Source organism: Stomoxys calcitrans, chromosome 3 (genome assembly GCF_963082655.1).
Source record: "Stomoxys calcitrans chromosome 3, idStoCalc2.1, whole genome shotgun sequence".
NCBI lineage: Eukaryota > Metazoa > Arthropoda > Insecta > Diptera > Muscidae > Stomoxys > Stomoxys calcitrans.
The window spans coordinates 189,375,332-189,396,723 of NC_081554.1; the positions used below are offsets into that span (position 1 = coordinate 189,375,332).

The following is a 21,392-nucleotide window of genomic DNA, read 5'->3' on the forward strand; positions in this document are numbered from 1 at the left end:
GAACTTGCGGTAGTGTTAGGTTTCACAATACAAAAAAACAACGCAGCGCCAAATGTAGATCACCTACATTTTGGGCAACGAATGTTAGAAAAAGTTCAAGACAACTGTTATATGACTGTGAAAAAAACAAGCAAAAGATTCTAAAAGAAGTAAAAAAGAAGGAAACATAAAAAGAAGGGAGAACATAACACTCCCGAAGGGAGAAGAATATTTTCGAAGGAAGAACTTTTCCAAAGGATGGAAACTTCCGAAGGATGAGAACTACCCAGCAAGGAGAGAAAGAAGACTTGCTAAGAAAGAAGATTCCTAAGGAAGGAAACTTCCTAAAGAAAGAAATCTTACGGAAGGAGACTTTCGAGAAAGGAGACTTTCGTAGAAAGAACACTTCTGAAGGAAGAAAATGCTTTGAAAGGAAAAACAGACTCCCAACGAAGGAGACTTGCTTAAGAAAAACACTTCCAAAGGAAGAAAAAACCAAAAGGAAAAAGACTTCCAAAGGAAGAAAACTTCCTAAGGTGAAAACTTCTTAAGAAAGAAGACTTTCCAGAGAAAAAAAAATCCAAACGAAGACTCTGGGATAGAGAAAGTCTCTTGGCAAGGTAGAAGGGTCCTAAGGAACAAACAAGACTTCCAAACGAAAAACTTCCTAAGGAAAAAGTCTTGATAAGGAATGAGACTTCTTTAGGAAGGAGACTTGGCAATGAAGCAGACTTCCTAAGGAGATAGACTTCAAAGAAACTAAACTTTTAAAGGAAGAAGAAGCAGATAAAGAAGAAGACTGCTGTATGAGACTTCCCAAGGAAATGACTTCCTAAGGATGGAGGCTTCCTAGGGAAGGAGACTTTCAAAGGAACGAGACTTCCTAAGGACGGAGACTTCCTAAGAAAGAAGACTACCTAAGAAAGGAGACTTCCCAAGGAAGGAGACTTCCTAAGGAAGGAGACTTCCAAAGGAGGAGACTTCCAAAGGAAGGAGACTTCAAAAGGAAGGAAACTTCCAAAGGTAGAAGACTTCCAAAGGAAGGAGACTCCCAAAGGAAGAAGACTCCCAAAGGAAGGAGACTTCCAAAGGAAGGAGACTTTCAAAGGAAGGAGACTTCCAAAGGAAGGAGACTTCTTAAGGAAGGAGACTTCCAAAGGAAGGAGACTTCCAAAGGAAGGAGACTTCCATAGGAAGAAGACTTCCAAGGGAAGGAGACTTCCTAAGAAAGGAGACTTCCCAAGGAAGGAAACTTCCTAAGGAAGGAGACTTCCTAAGGATTGAGACTTCCTAAGGAAGGAGACTTTCAAAGGAACGAGACTTCCAAAGGAAGGAGATTTCCACAGGAAGGAGACTTCGCAAGGAACTGACTTCCTAAGGGAGGAGACTTCCTAAGGAAGGAGACTTCGCAAGGAAGGAGACTTCCTAAGGAAGGAAACTTCCTAAGGAAGGAGACTTCCTTTGGAAGGAGACTTCGCAAGGAAGGAGACTTCCTAAGGAAGGAGACTTCCTAAGAAAGAAGACTACCTAAGAAAGGAGACTTCCCTAGGAAGGAGACTTCCTAAGGAAGGAGACTTCCTAAGGAAGGAGACTTCCTAAGAAAGGAGACTTCCTAAGGAAGGAGACTTCCTTAGGAAGGAGACTTCCTAAGGAAGGAGACTTCCTTAGGAAGGAGACTTCCTAAGGAAGGAGACTTCCTAAGGAAGGAGACTTCCTAAGGAAGGAGACTTCCTAAGGAAGGAGACTTCCTAAGGAAGGAGACTTCCTAAGGAAGGAGACTTCCTAAGGAAGGAGACTTCCTAAGGAAGGAGACTTCCTAACGAAGAAGATTTCCTAAGGAAGGAAACTTCCTAAGGAAGGAGACTTCCTATGGAAGGAGACTTCCTAAGAAAAGAGACTTCCTAAGAAAGGAGACTTCCTAAGAAAGGAGACTTTCTAAGAAATTGAACTTCTTAAGAACGGTGAACGATGAAAAGAAAGGATAAAGGCTTCTGATGGAAACAGACTTCCTAACAAAGAGAACTTTCTAAAGAAAAAGACTACCAAAAGATGAAGGCTTTCAAAGAAAGAAGGCATCCGAAAAAGGAAAACTTTCTTTGAAAGAAAACTTTCAATGGATAAGGACCGCCAAGGGAAGAATATTTCCTAAGGGAAGTAAATCCAAACTTTTCGTACTTTTACAATTAAACTGTTAAGATTAGAAAATCAGTATGTAAATATTTATGTTACTGTCCTTCAAATCATATAATTTTCTCCACTTCTTTCTCTCAATTCCAGGTATGGATCTGGTCAACGCATGCCCCCACAATCGACCTACGAAGCACCCGCTTGCGTTCAAAATGCCATGAACCGGGATAAGAAACCCTTCACCTACACACCCGGTGGCATTGATCTCTCACAAATCAAATCAGAACGCATGGCCAAACGTCTTGCACGCAATGCATGCGCCGAGGGAGCCGCTGGCAAATCACAACAAAATCGTCCAGTTGTAACACCCATATCGCCTGGTAGCCCTGGCTGCGCAGCCGCCACCATTGGGGCAGCAGCCATGGGCATGCCGTTTCAAGTATTGCCACCCAGTCCACATCTCAATATGGCTGCCGGTAAGAATATAAATGGTGGCTGTGCCCCGGCACCTCCCCCACCACCACCATCCTCTTCCAATTTCTTAAACACAGGCTCCCAAATGAATGGTAATAATGGTATGAACGGCGTCCGAGGTAGTTCTCCAAATTCACCGAATATGCAGCAGCAGCGCAAAATACCACCAGCACCGCCATCACAACGTTTCGAGCCACCACCACTGGGTTTCCGTCCAGAAATAAAAATTCCTCCAAATCCAATGGCTGGTTTGCGTAAAGTACCGCCACCGGTTGAGAAGAATACCTTCTGGAAGGATGAATACAAAAAGAACAAAGTAGCAGATGAGGCACCATCCCACAGAGTAGAAGCCACCAACATGCCAATGAACAACAACCACAATGTCAACGGCAGCAGTTTCTATGCAGTAGATAACGACAGCGTTAGCGGTTCTAGTAGCACCACACCACAAACGAATGCCAGCAATGGTACTGACCAACTAACAACAAATGGTGAAACGAATTTTAAAACAGATAACAGCGATTATATTGATGGTGAGAAAATTAAAAGAGAGAGGGAGAAAGAGTGTGGTCAAAATATTTAAGAAAAATATTTGAACCATAATTAAAAACGAAATACTTAAATTATTTATTTTATATTTTTATCTCTGGTTATGGTTGTTGTCTCTGCTTAAACTAATAACCCCCTGACTATAGGGAATTTAAACGCAATAACAGTGAGAAGGGCAATGAGGTAACTTTTGAGAATATCTTATAAAAACTTTCAGAATAGCTTTACTAAGATCAGGCTTAAGGACCTGTTGTAGCGAATTCGTTGATGTAGATCCCTGGTAATCGCAAAATATCTTCACCTTCACCTAGAAGAAATTGCAGTCTTTCCTCCTATGAAGAGAGTCGTTGATGTGTAGATCTTCACAGTGATCCATGTGCAAAAATATTAAAATCCCCAAACTTTAGTACCCTTCTTTTTAGGAAAAGGTAGTTTATGTACTCTTTCTTTCAGAAAAGGTTAATTTGAGTACCTTTGCTTTAGGAAAGGGTACTTAAACTGTCCTTTCCGAAAGGTAAGAAAAGGGTAGTTTTGGTATCCTTTCCCTTTGAACCTTCTTTTAGTACCCTTTCCTTTAATTTAAGTAACCATTCCTTTAGTTTTAGTAAACTTCTCTTTAATTTTAGTACCCATTCCTTTAGGTTTAGTACCGTTTCCCTTTAGTACACTTTCCTTTAATTTTAGTATCCTTTCTTAAAGGAAAGGCCAGTTTTAGTACCTTTTCTTTTAGGACGTCTAGTCTTAGGAAAGGGTAGTTTTAGTAGCCTTTCCTTAAGAAAAGGGTAGTTTTAGTACCCTTTACTTTAGGAAAGGTAGTTTTAATACCTTTAAGGAAAGGGTAGTTTTAGTACTCCTTCTTAAGGAAATGGTAGTTTCAGTACCCTTTCTTTAAGGAAAGGGTAGTTATAGTAGCCTTTCCTTTAGAAAAGGGTTTTTTGAGTACCCTTTTCTTTAGGAAAGGCTACTTAAACTGTCCTTTCCGAAAGAAAAGAAAATGGTAGTTTTGGTATCCTTTCCCTTCGTATCATCTTTTAGTACCCTTTCCCTTAATTTAAGTACCCATTCCTTTAGTTCTAGTATCCTTTTCTTTAATTTTAGTACCCATTCCTTTAGGTTTAGTACCGTTTCCCTTTAGTACACTTTCCTTTAATTTTAGTACTCTTTCTTAAAGGAAAGGCCAGTTTTAGTATCTTTTCTTTTAGGACGTCTAGTCTTAGGAAAGGGTAGTTTTAGTAGCCTTTCTTTTAGAAAAGAGTAGTTTTAGTACCCTTTACTTTAGGAAAGGTAGTTTTAATACCATTAAGGAAAGGGTAGTTTTAGTACTCCTTCTTAAGGAAATGGTAGTTTCAGTACCCTTTCTTTAAGGAAAGGGTAGTTTTGGTAACCTTTCCTTAAGGAGAGGGTAGTTTTAGTACCCTTTTTTAGGAAAGGGTAGTATAAGTACCCTTCCTTTCTAGGAAAGGTAGTTTTATTACCCTTCCTTTTGGGAGTGGTTAGTTTTAGTACCCTTCCTTTTGGGAGTGGATAGTTTTAGTACCCTTTATTATAGGAAGGGGGTTTTTTGGTAACCTTCCTTTTAGGAAAATATAGTTTTAGCACCCTTCCTTTACGAAAGGGTTGTTTTAGGTACTGCCCTTACCTTTTAGCTAAGGGCAGTTTTAGTATCCTTCCTTTTAAGAAAGGCTAGTTTTAGTACCCTTTCATTTGTGAATGGGTAGCTTTATTATCCTTTCTTTTAGGAATGAATAGTTATAGTATCCTTACTTTTAGGAAAGGGTAGTTTTAGTACCCTTCCTTTTAGAAAAGGCTAGTTTTTGTACCATTTCTTCTATTAAAAAACTACCCTTTTCTAAAAGAAATGGTACTAAAACTACCCTTTTCTAAAAGGAGGGGTACTAAAACAACCACAACCATTTTCTAAAGGAAATGGTACTAAAACTACCCTTTTCTAAAAGGAATGGTACTAAAACTACCCTTTCCTTAAAGGAAGGGGTAGTACCCTTTCTTTTAGGGAAGGATAGCTTTAGTACCCTTCCTTTTGGGAAAGGGTTAGTTTTAGTATCAAGCCCTCCTTTAAGATAGTGGCTTTCCAGCATCATATACACAAAATCGTAGTGAATTCTAAAGAACACATTGAAATTCTGCCCTTGAGCCCCCCCCCCTGGATTTCTAAATGAACATTGCCTTGAATCCACTAACCCTTCGCCAAAGCATCAACTTCGTTGCCTTCTTCAGTCACCAGCATCATATGCTCATGTCGCTTTATATCGCGGCCGGAGAAGTCTCTCTCCAACAAATTGCCGGATGGTTTTATTCAATTTCTACCTGGGCTCTTCAAATTACCCGTAAAAGGGAGTCTCTTCATCAATCAACCTTTTTAATCAATAGGTGTTCTAAACACTTGACAGCTCCTCATTCATCTTAATAGGGATCTCCCTTTTGGATTTCCTAAATTTCTTCTTCAGAAATTTCAGTATGACTTTATAAGACCGTAACTCCCTGCTGGCACCTCCACATTGAACACCTTTCTATCATTTGTTCGCAGTATTCTGACAACCTTTCTTTAAGGATATGCCCTTTGAAAAATATGGTAGATGGAATTCAATGGCACAATCTACTTATTAGGAAAAAAATTATTTTGATTAAGTATATTTTTCTCACTATTCATTAATGTTTAACTTTAATTGTAGTATAATATTTACTTAACTTTGAGTTAAATTTTTATTAAAGTCAATAATCTTTGAACGAGAATCAAAATGTCGCGAAGGTCAGGAAATACTATTAATAATCTATAGTCCATGGCCAAACTTCACTTCAGTTTTGGTTAATTAAATTTCATTATGTATCCAACTGCAAATGCAAATTTGCCCCTGAGCATTCCATTAAGGAATAGGAGCAAATTTCTCGCAAATCAGTGCTGTCCAATTCACTTTTTAGGCTCCGAAAAATTTTTTCGGAAGTGTCTCCAGGATACGAACCGAGGCGTTCAGCGTCATAGGAGGACACTTTTACCCCTGCGGTGGCCTTAAATTAAGTATTTTTTTCCTTAATTGTAGTATATCAGAGCCTTAATTTTGAGTAATTTTCTTATGAAAAACAAAAATTTTTTAAAAAAGGTCAAAGATATTTTTGTAGCTTAAGCAATTTTTTCTATTGACTGACTGTTGACCTTTTTTTGACGAACTGTTTATTTATTTTATATAATTTTTGCTTCTGTATGTGTGTCCGTTGTTCTTAGATTAAGTTTTACCTCATTTTTATTATTTTATTTTAGCTTTGATTTCAGCCAACTCCTCAACCTATACCATCAATATATAAGATATACTTCATCATTTTTTATAATTTTTGATTTAACTTGAAAACAAAAATCATCATAAACAAAAGAAAAATCCAGCGACTTAGTTTTTATATCTCTCAACTATTAACTGGTGATGGCGCATATACCACGGCAAATACTTACTCATCATGTTTTTCTATTCCTTAAAAAAATCTGCCCTACTAAACAAAAACCAAAAGAAATACATACTAATGCCCTAATACCTAAACAAATCCTGCCTTAAAGTGTTAAGCCTCAAAATGGTGAACATTACTAAATTAACCTTGTTTTTCTATTTTGGTTTTTTCCTCTTCACTTGGGCCTTGTTTGGGATAAAAGGTTTTAAGAAAACGATGCCCACCACGACTACGAATAAAATGCAAGCAAATCAAACGAACAATCTAACGAATACTCAAGAGCCAGAAGCTATAAAAACGCCACCAACTTCAACATCATCACCCCCAAGCCAAGAATCACCACAGAAATCACCCCAAGCAACAAGCCCAGATACACAGTCCATTGCATCCATTAACAGACCCACACCATCCACATCACCACAACAGCAAGCGATAATTAAAGCCAATACATCATCACCATCTCCACAACCATCGACAGCCCAGCAACAGGTCGAAAGAGAGTCAGCAACTCCACCAGCTGCAGTTGCTGGCCCACCCAAACCTGCATCATCGCCTCCCCAAGCCGCCATTCATCTGCAGACAGAAGCCCAACAGCAATCGCCCAAACCCGAATTTCGTAGTGTGGCAGCAGCATCCCCACAACCAGCCGCTGTCAATGTTTTCAACAGACAAACAGATAGTCCGCGTTCTGTGGACAATGCAACACCGCCCCGTGTCACGGACAGTCCATTTAGGCTGGCCCAACAACAGCAACAAAGGCCACCAGTGGCCATTTCACCATTGGCTGCACAACAGCAAATGGCTCCCATGGCTGGGGCCACAATTTCACCAAATAACCAGGCCCAGACAGTACCATGGCGCACTCAACGTAGTCAAACTCCGCAACAACAAGCCCCGCCATCGGCTCAGTCGCACCCCCAACCTTTCTATGGCAGTATGCCACAACAACAACAACAGCAGCAGCAGCAAAGAACACCCGACTTTTCTACCCAAACGTCGGCCTATCAAGGGCCCAAACCGGTGAGTTAGAATAAAAATACCACCCCCACCCCTAATGTTCATATAATTGTTTAAACTCTAATTCTCTCCCTCCCTCCGACTCTTCCTCTAGACGAATGTGGGTTCTCTGTATATTGCTCCATTGGCTGCCCCCCCGGAACCACAGGCTCAGCATATTGTTATGCAACAAATGCAACAACAGCAGCCCCAGCGTGATTCACCCATGCGTCAAATGGGCTCGCAGCCTACCAATCAACAATTGCGCTGGATGAGTTCTCAGCCCAAGCAAACCGAACAACCAGCTTGGGCTCGTCCCGAAGAAAATGGCAATGTGGTGCCTTCATCATTGAATCGCTTGAAATCTCCACCACCACAACAACAACAGACCACTTTCCCCGGCCAAGGCTATCAACAAATGTATCAGCCACAACCACAGCCCTTCCAAGCACCAGGCAATGGTTTTATGACCAATCCATCAATGCCTCAAAATTTCGGAGCTCTACATAATGCTCCAGCAGGTTTACGTTTACAAATCAATACCAATTTGGTGCAAAACACCAACAACACTATTAACCAAAGTGGTCCAAGGGTAAAAAACACACTGTAAGCCTTTGAGAAACATATTTTAATCGGCTATTTAATTTTTCCACAACAGGAACATATTATCCCCATTCAATTGGAGCAAACTCCGACATACGCTCCAGCTCAGCCCACTTTTAACGCACCATCATCATTTAGTGCAGGCACTGCATGTAAGTCTTAGTATACCAATTGAACCAATTTAAACCATATTTGCCACATATGATGAATGTCATAGAAGAAGTTACCTTGGGGAAGAGTACAAAATCTAACCTTTCGCTTTGAAGGTTACAAAACTACCCTTTCCCTTGGGAAAGTTTACTAAACTACACTTTCCTTTGGGAAAGGGTACTAAAACTACCCTTTCGCTTGGGAAAGGGTACTAAAACTACCCTTTCGCTTGGGAAAGGGTACTAAAACTACCCTTTCGCTTGGGAAAGGGTACTAAAACTACCCTTTCCATTAGGAAAGCGTACTAAAACTACCTATTCCTTTGGGAAAGAATGCTAAAACTAGTCTTTCCTTTGGGAAAGGGTACCAAAACTACCCTTTCTCTTACAAAGGGGTTCTAAAATTGCCGTTTCGCTTGGGAAACGGTAATAAAACTGACCTTTCCTTTGGAAAAGTGTATTAAAATTACTTTTCCCTTGGAAAAGGGTACTAAAACTTCCCTTTTCCTTAGAAAGAGTATTAAAACTCCCCTGTCTTTAGAAAGGGTACTAAAACTCTCCTTTTCCTTAGAAAGGGTACAAAAACTAAATTTTTCCTTGGGAAAGGGTACTGAAGTTAACCTTTTCCTTGCGAAGGGTACTAAAATTGCCCTTTCCCTTGGGAAAGGATACTAAAACTACACTTCCCTAGGGAAAAGAAACGAAAACCACCCTTTGCTCTGGGAAAGGGTACTAAAACTACGCTTTCCCTTGGGAAAGGCTATTAAAACTACTCTTTCCTTAGGGAAAGGGCACTAAAACTAGTTTTATTTAAGGGCAGTTTTAGTACCCTTTACCTAGGGAAAGGGTAGTTTTCGTACCCTTTACCATTGGAAATGGTAGTTTTAGTACTCTTTCCTAACGGGAGGAGTAGTTTTAGTACCCCTTCCTAAGAAAAGGAGTAGTTTTAGTACTCATGGGAAAGAGTACTAAAATTACCCTTCCTATTAGGAAAGGGTACTAAAACTAGACTTTCCCTTGAGAAAGGACACTAAAACTACCCTTTGCTCTAGGAAAGGCCACTAAAACTACCCTTTTCTTAACTAATCGCTGAGCAAACGAATCAGGGATTTTATTTCACATTTAACTTAAAATGTCTGTAACTCCTTAATTTACACATTTACACTATGGTTAAGTTTCGTTAAGGTTATAGAGGCAGTTTGCCTAATAAGTTTCGAATGATCACATGCCGATTCAGACAAATCTTCAAAAACTGAGGAGCTAAAGTGAAATTTCGATTTTTCAAAGTCCCTTCGGAAATCGTAACATTTTACCTTAAGTCTATCAGCATTTTTTTTTCAGTCATAAAGGGTGATTTTTTTGAGGTTAGGATTTTCATGCATTAGTATTTGACAGATCACGTGGGATTTCAGACATGGTGTCAAAGAGAAAGATGCTCAGTATGCTTTGACATTTCATCATGAATAGACTTACTAACGAGCAACGCTTGCAAATCATTGAATTTTATTACCAAAATCAGTGTTCGGTTCGAAATGTGTTCATTCACCGTAACGTTGCGTCCAACAGCATCTTTGAAAAAATACGGTCCAATGATTCCACCAGCGTACAAACCACACCAAACAGTGCATTTTTCGGGATGCATGGGCAGTTCTTGAACGGCTTCTGGTTGCTCTTCACTCCAAATGCGGCAATTTTGCTTATTTACGTAGCCATTCAACCAGAAATGAGCCTCATCGCTGAACAAAATTTGTCAAAATTTGAACACATTTCGAACCGAACACTGATTTTGGTAATAAAATTCAATGATTTGCAAGCGTTGCTCGTTAGTAAGACTATTCATGATGAAATGTCAAAGCATACTGAGCATCTTTCTCTTTGACACCATGTCTGAAATCCCACGTGATCTGTCAAATACTAATGCATGAAAATCCTAACCTCAAAAAAATCACCCTTTATAAGCGAATAACAGTCATCGATGTTTTTAAGTTTAGATTGCGTTACATAACCTTAGAGCATTCACAGCAATAAATTTTTTGACCATCGGTCATCAGATGCCCTTTGGGACTTGACGCTAGAGCCATACACACTGATTTCAGTTTCCTGAAATCTGTGAGGTAGTTCCTAGTGTTCGAGGTTTATCCTCTTTGCTGTTCCCTAGAGTGCTTCTTTGGCCTGACACCCGGAACAGGTAAATTCTGAACTGTCAACTTGTTGAGAGATCTGCGATCTCTTTTTGAGTACAGAAATAACCGGCACGGGATAGGTCGTCTGGTGATATGGACCATTCCCAGTTCTAGTCCCCTTACATGGAAAAAACCTTTCACTTTTATAAGAGTTTGGCGCTCGAGGTGACGAATTGCCACCCTTCTAACACCGTGCGATAGGTCCTGGAATAGTGCGAAAAGGATGAGTATACTTTGCAAGTATTTTTAAGGGAGATAACATTAGTAAGCGTATATATTTTACGGATAAGCAACTTTTAACAATAATTAAGCTACTTTTTAAAAAATAATTAACAAACAATAAGTTATGACAATTGAAACTTTTCATTCCCTGTTTAGAACCGGTATATTTAGGTCAATTGACTACTCATTTCCCGTAGTGGAATTCTTCAGATATTTAATGGCTTTCTGGTTCTCAGAGAAGATGTTTGTGCATTATGTGGTTCAGATATTGTATTTAAAACATTGTATAAAAAACACACTTCAGAGATCGGGAAGCCCTCGTGAGTCTTCTCCTTTAGAGTCTACCTCAAACCCACGTGGTCACATAGTCAGGAATAATCTATATAGCCTACGATCTTTTTATTGCCAGCGATAGTGTAAATCCAATCGGATTCAGTAGGTATAGTGGTGCAGTATTGTCCATTAAAAAGCAGTTTAGATAAATCAAAATCCTATCTTCCTGGGATGCCAGTGTAAGACAGTTTTCATTAGCAGCAGTCTGAAATCTGACTCACTTAGGCAACTTTTACCCATTATGATAACGTAGTAACGACAGATTAAAGCTACTGATGACGAATGAAATCCACGCGTCCCGCACTAGTAATCCAAGCTCGCAATCCACTCACAACGTGGTAACTTAAAATGTTTGTAACTCCATAATTAATCCTTATAAAAGCGGTGTAGCTTCAAACAATTAAAACGCCATAACTTAAAATGTTTGTAACTTCTTAAATAATCATCAAAAAGTTGATATTTAGAATTTACCAAGATCGATAACATCATATAATTGGATGACATCGATACAATTGTTAGTTAATATACTCGTTCTTACAAAAATATTATTTTCCACTTTACAGCTCCTGGCTATGTAATGCGTACTCCCAATCAATTTGTGGATCAGGGCTATAATAACTATGGTACTCATCAATCAACACCACAGCGTGTTATGTCACCACCACAACAACAGCAACAATTGAATGCTCCGCGCATGGTGCAACAACAACAGCAGCAGAGCAGTATTGGCAATAACAGAACTCACATTGTACCCATTGCTGTGGAGAACAATGAGGGCATACGAGGACCCATCTCTAAAACACCCATCGTTATACAAAAGTAAGTTGAGATTAAATTAACCAAACAAAAAAAAAAGAAAATGAAATAAAGCTTTTTCTTGCCTGCAAAGCTTTTCAATAACATAATCTTAAATGTAAATACATATATATATATCTGCAAAGCCTTATTTTTATGCTTTTAATAATCAACAGCATTTTTCTTATCTTTCCTTATATTCTATATATACCAAAAATATATTTTATTGAATTTTTATTAAATGCTTTCAAATGAAAATGAATGAAAATTCTTGAACGCCTTGACATTTGTATGACCACAAACGAATAAACGCCACAAGTGGGAACTATAATCTAGTAGTACATGACTGTCCACTTGAGGCGGAGATCAGATTTAGAAAATATCGACTCAGGTAGCTTTTAACTCCCTATAAACTGTGAACGAATTTGAAAAATTTGAACGATTTATGTGTTTATCACCAAACAGTACACATTTTTAGAATTTAGAGTGTGTGTGTTTTTTTTTCGAACATATCCAATTAATGTTTATTAAAACAAATCTATGTTTGGCTAAACCAAAGCTTTGACGAGTTTCATCTTTATTAAAATTCAATAAAAAAAATCACTGTTAGCTTTCATTCAATTAATCGCTCTTAATTTGAATTGCCAAAAACCAACTCCAACTTGCATAACTCTTTTCTCTTAACTATGTCTTTAGCTATAACACCTATAGAAACTTTTCTACTAATTCCTTTTTTCAAAACCTGGCTTTTGAAACGAACCAAACAAAAAATCTAATCTCACATTTTCTTTCTTGTCATACTATGTCACATATCCACACATATCATCCACCCCAAAACAAAAACAAACCAAAAAAAACTAATTCTTATTCTAGCGATCTGCGTACACCACCCGTACAATCGAAATCTTTTAGAATTTTGCAAAAAATCACAGATACTATCGATGATGGCAATAACGATGATTCAGGAATGATTCAGCAACGTAATGACAATTACATGGATGCCGAACCTCAATTGCAGCGTCCAACATTTGCTCGACAAATGAGCGCCCAGCTGGCAAGAAATAGTCCCACTGTCGAGCAAATGAGACGCATGAAAATTGGACAAGAACAAGGTAAGAACAAAAACATCGACATGCAAAGACAAAGAATTTAAGAAACAAAAATGTAAGCAAAACATAGTAAAGAACCACCTACTTCTCAAGAGAAGGTAAGGGATGAGCAAAAGGGTTCCAAATGGAAAAGGGTTTGATTGATATACTCAGCAAGGATAGATCTCAAAATGTTTTTTTTTTTTGGAACTTATAGAGAATATTTAAAATGATGCTTTTACACTTATTGTTAGAAACTTAAAGGGAAAAAGCTTTCGTTTGCTTCAAAAAGTCGTCACTCACATTAAAAGTAAGGATGTTAGTAAGGAGTAAGGAGGTTATAAACAATTCTTAGACATAATTAAAACTTAATTTTTAAATAAAATAGGGTGTTGGTTTTAAGGTTACTCAGTGAAATATTAGATGTCAAATTCCACTCTTATCGCACTGGAATTGATACATAGTTCCTTAAAAGAATAACATTATTAGTACGAACATGAATCCAAACTGAACTTGAGCCTAAAAACTGATTTTTTTCTACCCAAGAGTTTTATCATAATAAAATTCTGATCCTTTAACTTAAAATGGCTGTATCTCCTTATACTATTTCTATAAAAACTTTTTATTATTATTGTATTCTTTGGCAAGGGCATACTGGCATTGTATATTTTCTTCTTTCTTATGAATGATTTTTTTTCGTGCTACTCGCCCATTAAATCATGTTCACGAAGAGCACATTGAACGGTTTCCGCACTACATGGTCTCCCCAGACTCTCACGTATCTTATCAGATTGGGCTGAAATTTTGCACTTAGTGGTCTTAATAGGTTTACAATTTAAATTTTTGCCTGACAATTTTACCCGGCCGAACATAACACTTTTTTAATTGTTGTTACATCCAATGAACCTTTTATTTTATAAACTTAGATGCTGTTTGCAGAACAAACGACTCATTATTCCAAAGCAACTGAAACGCCCCTGAAATCATGGGTACTGCTTGTAAAAGATTTGAATCCACAGTAGTAACTTAAAATTAATGTGGCTCCTTAACTAGGTTAGATTTAGAAGACAGCATGAAAGCCTTGATCCTGACTTTGTTCACTCATCGGTGCAGAACTCTTTAAACTCTCACGAAATCATGTGTGTAAAACTTAATGAAATCTAGGGAAAAGTATGCTGCGGATGTCTAATTTCTTGTGACCAACGGTGAAGATTGTAAGAATTGTAAGGAATCAAAAGTTTTAACTTAAAATGCGGATAAATCGTTATGTAGGTTAGATTAGGCTAAAAGTAGGTTAGATTAGGCTAAAAGTGGATGAAATCCAAACCTCGCCTTGGTATCCAGTGAGGCCATCAGACGATCAATTGTAATTCCTCAGTCTTATCTCTCCTTAAGATGCATATATGATTCCGACAGTTAAACAACGCAACCATAAAAGACTGCATGAATCTCTTGATTCTGACTGAAATTACTCATCGTCTCAGAGCTCTTTAAATTCTCACAAAATCAGTATACAATTTTAATAAGTCTAGCTAAAGGTATCCTTCGGATAACCCAGATTTGATGACCAGTGTTGAAGATTCCAAATACTTTGAATGAACAGTTTTAACTTAAAATGGTTGTAAATCCCTAACTAGGTTAGGAAAGGCTATGTAAGGCTAGAAAAAGATGAAACTCAAAAATTATCTAGGTACCCACTGAGGCCATCAGATGATAAGTTCCTTCAAACGCATATGTATATGATTCAGTTTACCTTTTCTTCTGCTGACCATTGGTCAACGCATCTTCTCCCCTGATTGAGGACCCATAATTACAAAACAACTCAAATTTCTACGAAATTACGAGTATATAATGACTTGCATTCCAAAATATGAGTATTACTCTCTAACAAAGTTAGGAATTTAAAATTTAATATTTGCATCCGCAGAGGCCATGAGATGATCCATTAGGTCATCACAATCGTATCTTTTGTTCAGTCGCTTTTAAGATTCCTGGTACTTCGTGTTGTTTTAACATAAAAACCTTGAGCCTGACTATATTCATCCATCTTAGAAGGTGTAAGATGGACTGAAGGCTACCTAAACTCTTATTAAATCATTACATCTATCCTTCGGATAACCAACATTGTTATGATCAATTGTACAGACTCCCTTTTAATTTGAATCGACCGTGTTAAGTTAAAATAAATATAACTCCTTAATAAGTTTAGGTAAGACTAGAAGAGAATGAAACCAACACATTATATTGATATATAGTGAATTCATCAGGTAGTTTCCATGTGATCTTTAATCTTATAACTCCACCAACCGCATGTGTTTTCCGAAATCCTTATTTTCTACGTCATTTAAATGACAGATTGAGCCTGACTGGATTCTTCCCTCTTCAGGGCTATTGAAACTAAACAAGCGCTTGTGACCAATGGGGAAGAATGGCTTATTTAAAAGTCTTAACTTAAAATGCTTGTAAGTCCTTGGCTGGATTAGGTTAAGGTCTAAAGGAGCGTCGCAAATATTAAAAACAAATATTTTTGACGACTAAAACACTACATACGTGTGGCAGCACAGAATGATGCTAGCTTTTAATCTTCAAACTTAAAAATATTCCAACTTTTCTGCGTCGTGGGATTTGCGTGCAACGCGACGCTCAAAATAAAAGCTCAACGCGCTCATTTTGTTTGGGCCTTTAAGATTGGAAACTATGGCGCTAACACCGCGGCTATCATATGATCTATAGTGATTCCTCAATCTTATCTCTCTTTCAGTTGCTTGGTTAATTTCATGTTATTCTCTTCTGCACCAAAACGTTTCCTCAACTCATCTTCTTTTATTTCAATAAGTCAGCACGAAATCGTTATACCTCACTGGGTTGACTTCTTTAAGCACCTTAAAAACGAGAAATTCCATTATTCCATTTATACTTTGACATAAAACTGGACATTGGCAAAGAAATAAAATCTGAATTATGGAACGTCAGTTCATAACGTCATAGGCAGATGTCACTATTTGTAATGTCTATATATAATTAGTCCTTTAACGATGAATGGACAGAAGAATACCGAAAAAATCATCCGCCTTCGAAAAATTAGAGTTTAGGTGATCGAGCCTAAATCCATCTAAAACGCAATTAGTTCTTTTCAGCAGAAGCAACTACAATAGAAGACACTTTATTTTAAAAATAAATCCAATGGGACAAAATTCGGAGGGCTGGGGCAATAAGCTTTGGATTACCTAAGAATTTACTTTAAGCTTAAGTCAATAGAATTCCAACTGCAATAGTGCGATCTTTCGAAGATGATTGTCTCCTTAAAGGAAGGAAATTAGCCAAAGAAAACCTCTGGATTCCAAGTGATTCGCGACATTAGGAAGCATGTCCGCCGGATCAAAAACAGGGCACGTCGTAAAAGGACGGCAATATATTGGGATGAGTTTACAGACGACTTAAGGTACTCAATAAGCAGAAGAGTCTTTTTTTTTTAACAGGACAAAAGCTTTAAAGGCTTCGCCAATTTAGAAAAGCCCCTATTCCGAATTGACCCGGTCCATAAAGGCTGGATAAGCCATATGTTACGAAAAAAGTTTCCACAACAGAAGGATTTCGCAAATCCTTCTGATAATCCGATCATATCAGTAAGGACTCAAACAGTCAATCGACGATTTTTAAGCATCAATTCCTTCACTTCATTGAAGTGTTGGTCGTCTGTTGACGTCGTCAGGAGCGCTCCAAGTCACCAATTGGTTCTAGACGCTTTTTTAAAGTCTATGCACCACTTACAAAATATTTTTCTGCGACATGGTTGAATCACCAAAGGCCTTCTGCATCATCCTCAACATTTCCGCAGCCGAAATTTCATGCCGCAAACAAAGTTTGATAGCTCAGAAGGTGTAAAATTCGAAAAATTCACTCTTGGTGGTTTGGTTAACACAAGCGTAAATATATTATTGATAATGATATTGACATGAAATTGGGCCCAGATGTCATTACCAGTTCTTCCAACTCTAGAAGTAGCCTGAAATTTTAAGCTCGCAAAGTTAAAATTTAAAATTTGCCTTACTTTCTGCCCACAAAGCACATCCGAATATTTCATCTTCCTTCATTTTGATTTTGCTATGTGCAATATCCTATTCAATATTCTACCTCTTTGCCAATTTTGCAATACAACGAAAGCTTTTTCCTGTTTATGTTTTTTCTTCTCCTTTTCTTTGATTGATTTTGATTTGGTTTACCATAGGTTAGTTATGCTTTTTAGCTTTTGAGTTTTACTATCTTGGAAGAAACGAATTGATGTCATTATCCTTGTCGTTTCATTTCATTTCATAGCTTTCATATACTGTATAGCTTGATCCTTAGAAGGCCTTGGCTGCATTTACGGATTTGAATCATAGTTTCAGAAATGAATCATTTTAATCAATATCTATAAAATTACTAAAATCCAACAACATAATCAAACAATTATAACTTAAATTTATAATCAATAATAATAATAATAATTAACTTAAACAAAATAACCGGACTAAATATAAATGACTTAGAAGATATTATCTTATTCTTAATTATTTGTTGATAATTTTTACTAACATATTTTGGTTTATTTTTCATTTTAGGTAACTCAACGCCGCAAACGCCTTCACAATTTAATCAACAACCGCGCCCATTTTACAATAGCAATAATGGTAACAATATCAGACCTATAACCTCCGGCTTTTTCGTGTTATTCTAAAAACAAAAATGAGAAATAAAGCTTATGTTTGTTTTTCATGCTTTTAAATTTCAGAATATGTACCACCCAGCGAACAGCAAGTTCCTGAACCAAAAAAATACACCGGTAGCGCTATACCAAGTCGATCATTTAAAATTTTGCAGGCCATGACACAGCCAGAAAATGCTGGTAAGTTCTAGAATTTAAAGCTTTCAGTTTTCTATACTCATAGTTCCTTACCACCACAACTCTATATTTTATGAAAAAAAAAAACAATTATTCGAATTTAGAACAATAAAACACTTATTTTTCGTTAGTTCGTTCGTTCATTCGGTCCCCCCTGTTCTCTTTCTTCACCCATACACTATTTATTACCGAAAACAAAAACCTTTCATTTGTATATACCGTTCATATCTCATCATTTATATTCTTCTATTCTTTTCACCATTTCTTCCTCTCTACATTTGTATCATGTGCATATCACTCAAAATGTTAATTTTTGATTAATATTTAGGCTATCAAGAGAGAGAGAGAGAGAGAGAAAGAGAGTGCGAGAGAGTCCATTCAAGATTTAAAGTGAAAATTTCACCTTTTTTAAATGCAACTTTTTGAATAATGACTATTTTTTTAGTTTTTTATTAATCCATGAGTTTCTTTTCAACATTCCTCTTTGATTTCTTTTAAGTTTGCTGGTTATTTTATAATTAAAAAAAAAACAAAATTTTTCTAATAAGCCTTATTTAGTATAAGAACATTTTTCTTCCCCCCCCATTTTAGCTCATGCGTACATTTATTAATCCATTTGGGATAATTTGATTACTAAAATAAACAAATTGTGAGATTATTGCATGTATAATACTAAAAACAGAAACAAATTTGTATATACACATATAAAATTATTGTAAAAATAATATATACATACAAAAAACTTTGAAATAAATTAAATTTTGCGATAGCAATTTCTGCAAAATTAAGAGATTTTAAAAGTTATTGTCAATAAGAGACAGCATAAGATTTAATATCAAAAGTAGGGTAAAGCTTTAAAGATTTCACTTCCTGGTTATGCTCTAAAATTAGAACTTTTAAATAGTCTAAAAGCTTAAAAAAGTTCAGGAAAAAACTTTTAACTAATTTTAAAACTTTTAACTAATTAAAGCTGCGTAGCGTTATTTTGTCCAAATCTGAAATGCCATTTGAAGAAAAACTTCGTCGTACTTTGGGTACTCGGATAAAACGTTTGGTAATTGTGGAATATCTAACCGGATAAACTTAAAATGCTTGTAACTCTTGATCTATGTTTTCATTTTTTCCACTTAGCTTGGGAAACGTATCCTCAGGGCATCCAAATGTATATTACAATATGTTGTGTGGGTGCGACGTTAATTTAAAATGCTTGCCGGATTAAGTCCTTTGTGATGTCCCATTGGAAAGAAGGAAAAATTTGCTAAGTTCGGCCAGGACGAATCTTGGAACCCATTACCATAGATCCTGAAAATAATTCAAAAAATTATTATTTTACGTACCAAGTTTTTGAAAATCAGGTACAAATTTGAAGTTTCTACAGGCCGTAGAAGACTAATCGAGAGATCGGTTTATTAAGCGATTTGGACCGTACTTGATATAGTTGTTGGAAGCCATACAAAAGTTAAAATCGGCTCCCAAGGGCCCAACTTGTCAAATCGGATAAACGGTCTATGTCAGTTTAATGACAGATTTGAGCTGTACTTAAAACAATTGCTGGAAGTCATAACAAAAGCACCCATGTAAAATTTCAGCCAAATTGTAGAAAAATTACGCTTTCCAAGGGCTCAAAAAGTCCAATCAGGGATTCGGTTTATATGGGAGCAGTATTCAAATCTGAATGGGCCATCCCATTTGCAATTCCTTACGATCTACATCAATAAAAAATATGCAAATTTTGCTCATGAACCTTCTACTAAGAAACAGCGGCAAACTTCTCACATATCAATGAGTGCAGTCCGATTCAAGTTAAAGCTCAATGATAAGGGGCCTCCCTTTTATAACCGAGTGCAAACGGCGTGCCGCAGTACGATACGTCTTTAGAGAGAAGTTTTACATGGCATAATACCTCACAAATGTTGCCAGCATTAGGAGGAGAAAACCAACTCTGACATTTTTTTCTGATGGTTTCGCCAGGATTCAAACACAGGCGTTCAGCGTCATAGAGGATCAAGATGTTAAAATCCGTGATCGGTTGGCAGCAATATCAGGTTATAACCCAATTTGGGCCATACTTGAAATAGTTATTGCAAGTTAAAACCACACACTTCAAGTAAAACTTGAGCCAAATCGGATAAAAATTATGCCCTTTAGAAGCTCAACCTATATCAGGCTATAACCTATATCAGGTTATAAACAAATATGGACCATATGGCCAAGGCACAACTGTTGGAGCTTTAAAAATTTTTCACCACTACATCTTATCGATGTAGGTCATTGTGGATTGCAAATGGGCCATATCGGTTAAGATTTGGATATAGGCCCCAGATAAATCAATCCCCAGAATAGGCTTCTTGAGCTCCTCAATGCTTCAATTTTCACCTGATTTGGCCGAACACATGGCACTTTGGCTTCTTGAACACATAGAAACCTCAGTTTTGAAATTTCATATAAAGGCTTCTGTTTCGATTTCCTACAACTGTGCCATGTATGGTTCGATTCGGTAAATATACTGGTATGCAAATGCAAATTATGCACATGAACATTCCACTAGGAAACATGGTTATAGTCTCATTATAAACCGATCCCCAGATTTGGATTCTTGAGCTTCTATAAGTCTTAGTTTCCCCCCGATTTGGCTAAAATTTGGCACAAAGACTTATGTTATGTCTTCCAGCCTCGGGACCAAGTATGATCTGAATCAGCCTTTATACCTATATAGGCCCCCATATGACTTCTTGAGAACCTAGAACCAGCAATCAACTACCGATTTGATTGTTGCAAAATAATTCAAATTCGAACTAAGTTAGAAAAGGTAAGCTTTTAGCGGAATCCATGGTTTTGGGTTGCCAAGATTCGGCTCGGCCGAACTTAGCACTTTTATACTTTTTCTAGCTTAGAATTAATTTGCGAAATAAAAAGTTTTTAACTAATACCATAATGTGGTTGGTTTTTAAAAATCACTAGTTAAAGTTTTAAAGCTGCGTAACGTTATTTCGCCCTAATCTGAAATCCAATTTCAACAAAAACTTCGCCGTTCTTTGGGTACTTTGATAAAACGTTGGGAAATGATGGGATATCTAACTGGTATAACTTAAAATGCTTCTAACTTCTCGCCTAAGTTTTAAATACATTGGGTGACATTCATCGAATTCTTCTGACTTTCCAATAAGTTTCAGAAGTAAATCCTCAGGGCTTTATTATGTTGTATTAACTTAAAATGCTTGCATCTCCTTAGGTTAGGCGAGAGTGGCATAATGCCACTCATATATAAAGAGGCACGAGAAGAAATTCCTGTGCTTATCGCCAATCTCTTAAGCAAAAATATATATGCCTACATGTATGTCCATTCCAGATGAGAACTTATCCAGATACAACGATTGCAGGCTCACCTTGATTAAGAACTGTCTGTTTGACCCAGAAATTAATAATGAAAGTGCAAATCCCTTCATCGATCTCTATAGCTTTCATTATACGGGATTAACATGACTTTATATCTCCTGCAATGTTGTCAAGTTCAGAAAGCCAAGCAAAAGTTAGCCTAGTGCTTATAAAGAGATTCCGT

The 21,392-nt window shown here is 37.1% G+C and overlaps 1 protein-coding gene across 5 annotated transcripts in view; it reads left to right on the plus strand.

Annotated features, from left to right (window-relative positions):
- LOC106082063 (uncharacterized) overlaps positions 1-21,392 on the plus strand; it is a 107,134-nt gene that overhangs the window by 69,489 nt on the left and 16,253 nt on the right. For 2 of the 5 annotated variants that reach the window (XM_059365639.1, XM_059365636.1), the window contains exons 3-11: positions 2,257-3,113; positions 6,785-7,602; positions 7,694-8,170; positions 8,237-8,333; positions 11,632-11,887; positions 12,183-12,254; positions 12,737-12,975; positions 17,553-17,621; positions 17,723-17,836. In XM_059365639.1, coding sequence (XP_059221622.1) covers positions 2,257-3,113; positions 6,785-7,602; positions 7,694-8,170; positions 8,237-8,333; positions 11,632-11,887; positions 12,183-12,254; positions 12,737-12,975; positions 17,553-17,621; positions 17,723-17,836 — 2,999 coding nt within the window. The remainder of the gene's footprint in view (positions 1-2,256; positions 3,114-6,784; positions 7,603-7,693; positions 8,171-8,236; positions 8,334-11,631; positions 11,888-12,182; positions 12,255-12,736; positions 12,976-17,552; positions 17,622-17,722; positions 17,837-21,392) is intronic. The other 3 variants (XM_059365640.1, XM_059365637.1, XM_059365638.1) reach the window with 3 other exon arrangements.